A 10,286-nucleotide genomic window follows, 5' to 3' on the forward strand; every position below is an offset into this window, starting at 1 on the left:
ATGAATGCTCAAATAATAAATAAATTCTTAACAAAAAAATTAAACATTCGACGAAAAAGATAATCTTTTAACCAAGAAAGTTAATTATTTATCAAAAAAGATGAAATAAAGAAAAAAGTTGAACTTTCAGTTGACAAAACTAAATTTTCAATTATGTAGTTAAATTCTAGTCTAAGAAAGATAAATATTAAACCAAAAATGGAATAGTTTAATTTTCAGTTTAAAAATTAATTTTCTACCAAGAATTAAACAAATTTTTAATAAAATCAGTACATTTTTAACTAAACAAATTAATTTTAAGAAAACAGATAAACTTTAAAAAAATCAGTTGAATTTGTTACCAAAAAACAATACTCTATTAAGATATAGTTGCTTTTCCAACAAAATATTTAAGTCTTCAGCTAAAGATTAGGATATTTTAAAATACGAGAAGAATTTGGATCGAAAAATATAATAGCAGAGTTTTTATCAAAAAATAGTTGCATTTTATTATCGAGTCTAATAATTAATTTGGCATTTAAGTGAAAACCTGAAAAAGTGAGTAGTTTCTTGAAAACAGGAGAAAAAGGAGGAATTGAAAAAAAGGAGGGAAATATAGGAAAGAGTGTGAAGTCTTTAATCGTTCGTAGAAAAACGACAAAAGGTTCAAAAACAAGGTAATAGAAAAAAGTTAATCACCCAAAAAAGAGATACAAATTTTTATCCAGAAAAAATAATATGAAAACAAAAATCCCATTTTTATCATGAAAACGCGAGATAGAGAAAAATGTCTGCAAAATGGATTGCAGTTTTTTTTATTTATTTTAAGTTGGTTGCGAAAATATACATTTACAAATGTCAGTCAAAAATTGAGCGTGCGATAATATCCGAGCGAGTAGCGCGAGATTCAACAGATGCGCGCCTAGGCGAAGCGCGCAGATTTTTTTTTCTGAAAATAGCTCAACTTTGACTTTTTGGTAAAATTATGTCGATTTCACCTGTTTTTAGAGGATTTAGGGTTGTGAAGTCTATGGTTGACCTATAGAAAATTTTTTAGAAGAGGGTCAAGAGAAGGATCTTCTTTTCCGCAAAATCACCCCGGCTGTCAATTATTTCTTCTTAAATGGCTGCACAGCTAATGCGTTTAAAGAGACCGAGACAGCAGAAATACGGCTTCCATGAGAGTAACCGATAATGCAGTCAGGCACCTGCCACGGTCGGGATACTGCTACGTAGATAAATTAAACTTCAAAATAATTTTTAAAGTACAGTAGAAGATGAAAAACACGAAAAAAGTTCAAAAACGGAAATTTTATAATAATATCCCAAAACAAGAGGAAAATTTTTGATTTCGAATGGATGTGAGAAGAGAGTATCGAATTGATGTGCGAAAAGAGTATCGAGTGGATGTTAGTGGTAATGGTAAGGCTTATATCAGACCGAACAACAAGTGCGTATAGTGGTTGGTATCGACTAAACAGAAGAATACTGGATACATTATTTCCACAAGAATGTAATTTTCTAACCTACAAAAAACAATTTTTGTTCTGCTTCTAATTGTTTAGAATTTTCTGATGGAGTGTAGTTTAAAAAAGAATTATTCGAAGTCATGTTTCTTCTAATTTTATTGATCTTGAACTGTTTGTATGGCCTCTCGGCCATGGAGAATGTCACGTGTGGAAAGAAGCACACGTTTCTGGAAACGAAAGGTGAAGCTATTTTTTCTGGTAAGTTAATTTGTGAAATTGATAAAACCTCCGAAACCTTAAAATGTTATTTTTCGAGACAGGAAATCAATTTTCTAGGTGGCTACCCAAGGGTAAAAAAATAATTCCCAGTTATAATTTCAGGGTTGCTAAAAATTCCATTTTCGAAATTCGTGGACTTTCCTTAACTTTTCTCTAGAAAACTTATCTTTTTCCTGGACGTTATACTTTACTCTTCTAGGTAAACAATTAAATTTACATCTAGGAGATTAATAATATATCAAAAGTGTTTCTAAATTTATTTTGAAGACTTTTAGTGACAGCACTGACAACAGACTTTTATAAGAAAATTAAAAGATTTTATGTGAGAAATCTGCAATAAAAACTTCAAAAAAAGACAAATTTTTTATAAAATATATTAATTTTGAACCAAATATTTGAGTTTACTACTTAAATCGATACATTTTGAAATAAAAAGTGGATTCATAACATTTTCAGTAAAAAAAATTAAACAAAAAGAAGGATTTTTCAAGAAAATAGTTGAATCTCTTACCAAAAAGATGAATTGTGAACCAAAAAATGACTCTTAACAACAAGTGTAACAGTTGATATTTCCACCAAAAAATATTTTAACTTAAAATCGAAAATAGTTGAATTTAACCGAAACCTACGAATTTTAGACAAACTAGTTGAGAACGCAGATTAATTTTCTAACCGAAATGAGAAATTTTCTACAAAAAATCTTATCATTCAATACAGAAAACAAATTTCAACCAAGATGCTAAAATCTTAAGCTAAAAAAAAGAATTTTCCAAAAAACAGTTTAATGTTCCACCAGAAAATAAGAAAAATGTTAACAAAAAAATTTATTACCAATGAAATTGTTGAATTCGAAAGCTTAAAAAATGAGGTTGATATGAAAAAGTTTAATTTCCATTTCAAAAATAGTAATTTTCTATAAAATCAATTGAATTATAAAAAAATCAACAAATGAATTCAATTTGGAACCAAGTAAATAAATTTCTAACTCTAATGATGAATCTTTAACCAGAAAAAATTAATGTTAAACGAAAAATTTGCATTTTGTCCAAGAAAGATAATTTTCCACGATAGCAAATGAAGTTTTAATGGGAAAATTCGAATTTTTAATAGAAGAGTTTAATTTTCAAACAAAAAAGATTTATCTGTTAAAAAGGAAAAGAAATTTATTTAAAATCCTGAATTTTTATGACAAAAAGACCCTTTTTCTACAATATATTTTAATTTTCGACAAAAAAGTTAATTTTCACATCAAACATTTTAACGAAATTGTTGAATTTTCAAAAAAATAATATAATTATCAGCCAAATAATAAAATTTCTAACCACCAGATGCAGTTTTAGCCATGAAAATGATAAAATACAAAAATTATATGAAATGTAAAAAATAATTATGTACTTGTGACTTATCTATTTTATCTATTTTAGTAGAATTATTGCATCTTTCTTAGATACAAATGTAACTGTTTGTTGAAAATTCAACAATTTCCTAGAAAATTTACTTTTTGTTTAAAATTTCTATTTTTGTGTTGAAAAGTCGATTGAAACCTTTTTGGATGAGAACTTAACTCAATTTTAAAAAACATGTCTTTTTGATTTAAAAATTCACCTATTTTAGTAGAAGTTTTGTTTTTCTTCGACACAAATGCAATGTTTGGTTAAAAATTTTACAATTTTGTTAAAAATTCATTTTTTTTTAAATTTGAGTATATAGCATAATATAAACTTATTGTTTACAATTCTTATTTTGGTGTTAAAAAGTGAACTTGAATCTTTTTTGGATGAAAATAAAAATTTGGATAAAAATGCAATTTGTTTGAAAAGTCATACTTTTTAGTTGAAAATTCTACTGTTTTGTTGAAAATCTAACTATTTCGTAGAAAAGTTATTTTTTGTTACAAATTTATATTTTGGTTAGTAGAAATTTTATTTCTTAAATGATAATGCAACTTTTTGATGGAAAATTTTCTTCTTTGCTTGAGCATTCAACTATTTTTATCGCGAGATTTGGTTTAGTAACTTTGCTAAGAAATCATTTTTTTTTTGAAGATTTATGTTTTTTATTGACAATTCATCTCTTTAGCTGAAGCTGTAACTATTTTGTTGAAAATTAATCTTTTTTAATTGAAAATTCATCTACTTGGGTAAAAGTTGAACCAAATTGTTAAAAATTTATTGTTTTGATTGAAAGCTTATATATTTGGTTAAAAATTTAATTGTTTAGTGGAAAAGCCTTTTTTTGTTCAAAATTAATTTTTTAACTGAAAATATAACTATACTGATTTTGTTAAAATTGTTTTTTTTTTAAATTTGAAAATACTCCTTTTTTGGTAAAAATAAATCATTTTCTTTGTCTGAAATTTCGTGGAAAATTAATTTTTTTGTTGAAAAGTCATATCTTCGGTTTGAAAATTACATTTTTGTAAAGTAAAATCAACAATTTAGTCAAACTTTTATTTCTTTTTTGAGTAAAAAACCTTTATTTGTTGAAAAATTTTGTCTTTTTGGTTTTAAAATTATATATATATTTTTGTATCAATTTCATTTTTTTTTAAATTTAAATATAAACTATGACATTTTTTTGTTGGAAAATTGTCATTTAGGTTGCATTTTTTAGATAAGGAAAATTTTCTTCCACTTTTTGGGATGTCTTTAATACACACTTAAATTATATTTTGGTTACAAAATCAATCCACGTAAACATGTAAAATTATTCTTTTTCAATAATTGGTTTATACGAATTGTTTTTTTAAGAATATAAAAATAATTTAAATGTATATTAAAAACCTCTTAGTAAGTAGAATGGTTAACACTTCTTTGTAACAATATCCTGTGCAAATTTCCTTTGGTATGCATAATTAAAAAAACTTATATCTCTTTCCACTCAGTACATTTTTGAAACAAAAAGGAACAAAAAAATCGAAAATGCAAACTAAGATTCCGAGTTCCTATTTTCTAACGTCTCTAATCTCCGTACATGAAAAGATTTAGATTGTAAAATTTTTAATCAGCTATCTAAATTAAACAATTTTTATTCAAAGGCTTTAAAACAGAAAAATGGATCTAAAACTTTATCATATCGTTTTTTTTACCAAAAATTTAAATGAAAAATATTCAGACTTTCAATTAGAAATTGTCTCATTTTTAACGTGTTATTCTAAAATTATTATCGACTTTTGAACGTTTTGAATTTTATTAATTCTTGAAATTTTCTAGAGTGAATTAATTTTCCTATTTTAATCTCAATCTGTTCAACTTGATTTGTTACAATTTTAAACTTTTTAGATTTGAATTAACCTTTCGAAACGAAATATATTTTTAGAATTGAAAAGATTTAAGTCACATTTGCCTCTTTTCACATTATTGATTTTTCATTATCTTTTAATAAAATTATATATAACAAATTTTCAAATTGAGTTTATTTCAAACTAAAATTTTCAAAATGCAGAATTTTTATTTATAAGACAATAAAAATTCGACAAGCTCAAACAGAACTACCTGATATTGTTCAAATATTAAGACTTTCAATTTCAAATGGTCTAATTTTTCAACATTAAAGTATATAATATAGTCTATTATATAAGATTAAAAATCCCCCATAAGTGAAGAAATGGAATTTGTGATATTTTTGGGTCCAATTATAATTTTGTTGTGGTTTTTAAAAACTAAAAATTATTTTTTATAATAAAAATACTACTTTATACTGAAAATTTGGATGTTTAAATAAATTGATGAAGCAGTTTATTATTGTTTTGAGCAATTTTGCTCTTGGAATAGAGATAGAAAGTGCGGATTATAATAATTCCCATTTTTTGTCAAATTTTCAATTACTACTGAAGTAATGGTTGATTAATGCTCACAAACGGTAATTGTTAAGACAATTAACTATTGTTGTTAATGATAACATTTTTGAATAATGCTAGAAATTCCGTTTTTTCTGAAATTTTCAAATTTTTGTCCACGTTTTACTGAATGTGAATTATTATTTATATCAATTTTAAAGCAATAATTGTTTAAACAAATTATTCTTGGCCATAGCTATTTTCTTCTATAATAATACTAGATATTTGCCGTTTGTTTCTGCAATTTTTTTTATTTTCTCACATTTTTCAATTAGAGTAAAGTAATAATTAATTGAAGTTAACAAAATTGTGCAAACAAGTTATTACTGTTGTTAATAATATTCTCTTTGAATAATGCCAGAAATTGCGGCTTTTTCTAAATTTTAAAGTTATTTATCCAATTTTCACTCGGAGTGACATAATAATTATTTAAATTCAGCAAAAATAATTGTTTAAACGGATTATTATTGTATTTAACTATCTTCATCCAGATTAATGCCAGATAGTTGTGGTTTTATTTTGAAACTTTTAACCTTATGTACACTTGAAGTAATAATTGATTCAAGTTAACAAAATAATTGTTCAAAAAATCTACTTCTATTTTTAATAATATTATCTTTACTTAATGATAGTAATTTGTTCTTTCTTTCTAAAATCTTAATTTGTCTATTTTTGACTTCGACTGACTTAATAATTAATGAAATTTAACAAAAATAATTGTTTGAACAAATTATTATTTTCTATAGCTATTTTTTTATATTAATGCCAGATAAGCGCAGTTTTGCCTTCGAATGTTTACTCCACTTGTCACCTATTAAGGTATTAATTAATGCAAATTAACAAATTTAGAGGAAATTATATTTGAAGCAATCTTTCTTTCTTTTTTTGTGGAAATATTTGTCTGAAATTAAAAACTTTGAAATAATCTTCAAATTTTTTATATGCATCATATTTAATGTAATTTTTTATTATAATAGTTTCTAAGAGCCTTTTTGATGGAATTTAAATTAATATTTATTATTTGCTCTAAACTAAAAAGTAAGAAGAAAGCTAAAAATTTCAGAAAAATCCGCCACAATAAATTGTTTAAAAAATTAGGTTCGTTAACTTTCATTAATTAACACCTCACTCAGTGAAAGGTGGATAAAAGGTTTAAAAGTTCAGAATAATTCGCAGCTTTTTATCACTTATCTCAGTGAAAACAGTTATAAACAATAATAAATTTTTTGTTAACTTTCATTATTTATTACTTCACTAAGTAAAAACTCAATGAAAAATTAAATATTTCAAAAGAACCTGCAACTATCTAGCATCATTAAAGAACAAGATAGTTATAAACAATAATAATTTGTTTGAATAATTATTTTTGCTGAATTGAATTAATTATTTATTAACTCACTTCAACTGAAAAGTGGACCAATCGTTAAAAAATTGAGAACAAAACGCAACTTTCTAGCATTATTCAAATGTAATATTATGAACAAAAATAATAAATTGTTTAAACAATCAATTTTCTTGACTTTGATGAATTATTAAGATCACTCTGATTGAAAATTGGACAAAAGGGGGAATTAAAAAAAAACACGACTTTCCAATTCTATTCTAAGAGAAAATTGCTGGAAAGAATAATAAATTATTTTAAAATATATGTAAACATCCAATTATTATCAGTATAAAGTAGTATCTTATGTAATAAAAACAATTTGCATTTAAGAGACCTCAAGAAAATCGTAATTAGCGCCAAAAACTCGCAAAATCCATTTTTTCACTTAAAGGTTTCTTTGGTACCCATGGGGTGATATTCAAAAAGTAATATTTTATTCGTATTCTGCCTTTGGCTAATTCTGAAGAAAAATGTTGAGTTTCAATTCGATTCAGCTAATAATGACGGTTCTGAATAAAATTTACAAAAACATATTTTTTACTTAAGGGAAATACGTGATAAACTTCATAGGGCTTGCGCTACCTCTAAATATTCCTCAACATAAAATGGATTTTTTTGGAGATCCGAACAAATTTCCGGGTGTTTTGGATACAAAATTAAAAACAAAATATATGAATTTTGTACAAAATAGTTTTATTTTAAACTAATAAAGGATATATTTTTAACAAAAAATGATATATTGCAATTTTCATATAAAAACTTATTTCTTATCTAAAAAAATAATGTTTACAAAATTAGTTGAATTTTCAACCAAAGAGGTGAATATTGGAAAAATAATTTTTAATAAATAACTCAAACTTTGAACCAAATAATTGAATTTTCAATAGAAAGAATATAAATTTTAAACCAAATATAAAGCCGATGTTCATTCTTTTAGAATTTTTTAAAAATTCAATTTTTATTCAAAAGACGAATTTTACATTTTCTGCACCAAAAGATGAGTTCTTAACAAAAAAGTTATTTTTTTACAACAAAATTAAATTTCCATAAAAATAGTTTAATTTTTAACCACATAGTTAATTTCAAACAAAACATACGAATTTTTAACAAAAAAGTTCATTTTTAACCGAATAGTTTAATTTTCTACAACAATGTTGAATCCACTACCAACCCAGATTAATTTAGACCCAAAAAGTTGCAGTTTTAATAAAAAAGATGCATGGTCAACAAGATAAATTTTAAACAGAAAATATCAGTTTTTAGCAAAAACTGGAATAATTACATTGTTAGTTTGAAAAAATTCTTAATAGATAAAAAGAATTTTCAACAAAAGATTGCAACCTGAAAGATGATTTTTTAAATGGAAGAATAATTTTTTAAAACTGGAATAGTTAAATTTTCAACCAAGGAGGCGAATCCTAAAAATATGTTAATATATTTAGCAAAAAGATTAACTTTTAACTAAGCAGTGGAATTTTGAACTAAAAAAGAAGAATTTTTAACCAAATAGTTTAAGTTTCAACCAAAAATATAAATTCTCCAGCAAGAGGATTGATGGTCTACCAAAAAACACGAATTTATAAGAAAATACATCAACTTTCAACAAAAGACTTGAATTTTAATTGCAAAATAAGGAATTATCTACAAAATGGTTGATTTTTGTCCACAAAAATATTATTTTTTAACAAAAAAGTAAGTTTTTCTCTGAAAAATTAAGTTCTCTACCAAAAAGGTACAATTTAGTCAAAATAGCTATATTTTTAACTAAAAAGTTAATTTTCCAACTTCGAATTTAATTTTATATAAAATTTTTAAATCCTCAACCAAACCAGATGAATTTAGAACCAAACAGTTGCACCTTTAACCAAAAAGAACGAATTTTAGAGGATACATAAGGGATAATATCATAAATAAGAGGATTAATTTCATCTAATTTTCAACTAAAATAAGAAACCTTAACATAATGAATTTTCAACTAAACAGTTCCACTTAAAACACGATTCTAAATTCGGAAGCGCCTTGAAAGAAGGGGTTCGTAACATATTAGGACTTCTATTTAATTCTTAAATGAATCTCAATGCAAAATATTTATTATAAAAAAAAAAATTGGAAGATTTCTGTTTTTACTCTTTTATTAAAAAAAGTTTTCTTTTTATTTCATATATTTTCACATTAATAATCTTGAGAATATTGGTTAAAAAAAAAGGTTAATGAGCCATTATTCTCGCAGAAAATTCTTTCAGATTAGTCAGTTCTTTCTTGATCTCACTAATTTCATTTTATTCTGTATGTTTTCATTTCTTGGAAAAGATTTTGAAATCCGGATTTTTAACTTTTTTTTGTTTATTTTTTTAAATACGACTTTAAAATTTAAGAAACTTATTTTTTAAGATTTCTTTTCTTCTTCTCTTATTGAGAAAAGTTTTCCTTTCATTTCGTAATTTTTTCAGATGAATAATCCTAAAAATATTTATTAAAAAAAAACTGCAAAGGGGGTTAATAATACGGAAATTTTTTTAGGGTGGGGAAGTGATGGGAGGGTGGGGAATGAAGGGGGACAGGACACTTTCCCTCCCCGGAAAAAAGTATGACGGATGGACGGACGCACACCCGACCGAAACCATAAAGTTTTCAGACCGGGTCTACGAAACCCTAAAAAGAAAATTTTAGTAAAGTAGTTCAACTTTCATCCATGCAGTTGAATTTTCGACCAAAAAACAGGAGTTTTTAACAGAATAGTTGCATTTTGAACAAAATAATAAAATTTTCAACTAAATACTAGAATTTTGAACCAAAAGAAATCAATTCCGTTTGTTTCTCGAAAATAGTGGGAAAAATAAGAGTTCGTTCAGAAAATGAACTAAATGGTATTAAGTCAGTAACGTTACTTCCACTGACCCCCCCCCCCCTTTTGTCTATACGTATTTTTTAGCGAGACCCCCCCCCTCTAAGTTCGTAACATAGTTTGTGGGCGGCCCATAAATATAAAAAAAATAATTTTTTCAAATGAATTTTCTTTTCAGTTTTCGTGGGTGCCAATTATGGGCCATATTGCAACGACTCTTCCTCCAAGGGGCACCAGCAAGTCTCAACAGCCCTACATGTGATTCAAACTTTAAACAAGAACTCTTATGTACCAGGACTCTTACTCGGTATGATTGGAAATTTTTTGAACATTTGTGACGTAAATAACTTTGTGGAGGAAATTCACATACGAGTATCGTGATTAACATCAATTTAGTAATTGTGGGTCCGGATGCAATAAGGGCACATAAAATTTTTTCGTGCGAAAACGAAGTCCCCTGGAGGCTTTAGAAAAAATTTTCGAATTTTAATT

General features: G+C 25.5%; 1 protein-coding gene across 5 annotated transcripts in view; it reads left to right on the forward strand.

Annotated features, from left to right (window-relative positions):
* Nucleotides 1–1,184: 1,184 nt before the first annotated feature.
* Nucleotides 1,185–10,286, forward strand: part of LOC117174899 (protein bride of sevenless) — a 50,416-nt gene continuing 41,314 nt past the window's right edge. For all 5 annotated transcript variants that reach the window (XM_033364327.1, XM_033364328.1, XM_033364330.1 and 2 more), the window contains exons 1-2: nucleotides 1,185–1,706; nucleotides 9,973–10,101. In XM_033364327.1, the coding sequence (XP_033220218.1) occupies nucleotides 1,589–1,706; nucleotides 9,973–10,101 (247 nt within the window). In that variant the 5' untranslated portion in view covers nucleotides 1,185–1,588. The remainder of the gene's footprint in view (nucleotides 1,707–9,972; nucleotides 10,102–10,286) is intronic.

Source organism: Belonocnema kinseyi, chromosome 6 (assembly GCF_010883055.1).
Source record: "Belonocnema kinseyi isolate 2016_QV_RU_SX_M_011 chromosome 6, B_treatae_v1, whole genome shotgun sequence".
Classification (NCBI taxonomy): domain Eukaryota; kingdom Metazoa; phylum Arthropoda; class Insecta; order Hymenoptera; family Cynipidae; genus Belonocnema; species Belonocnema kinseyi.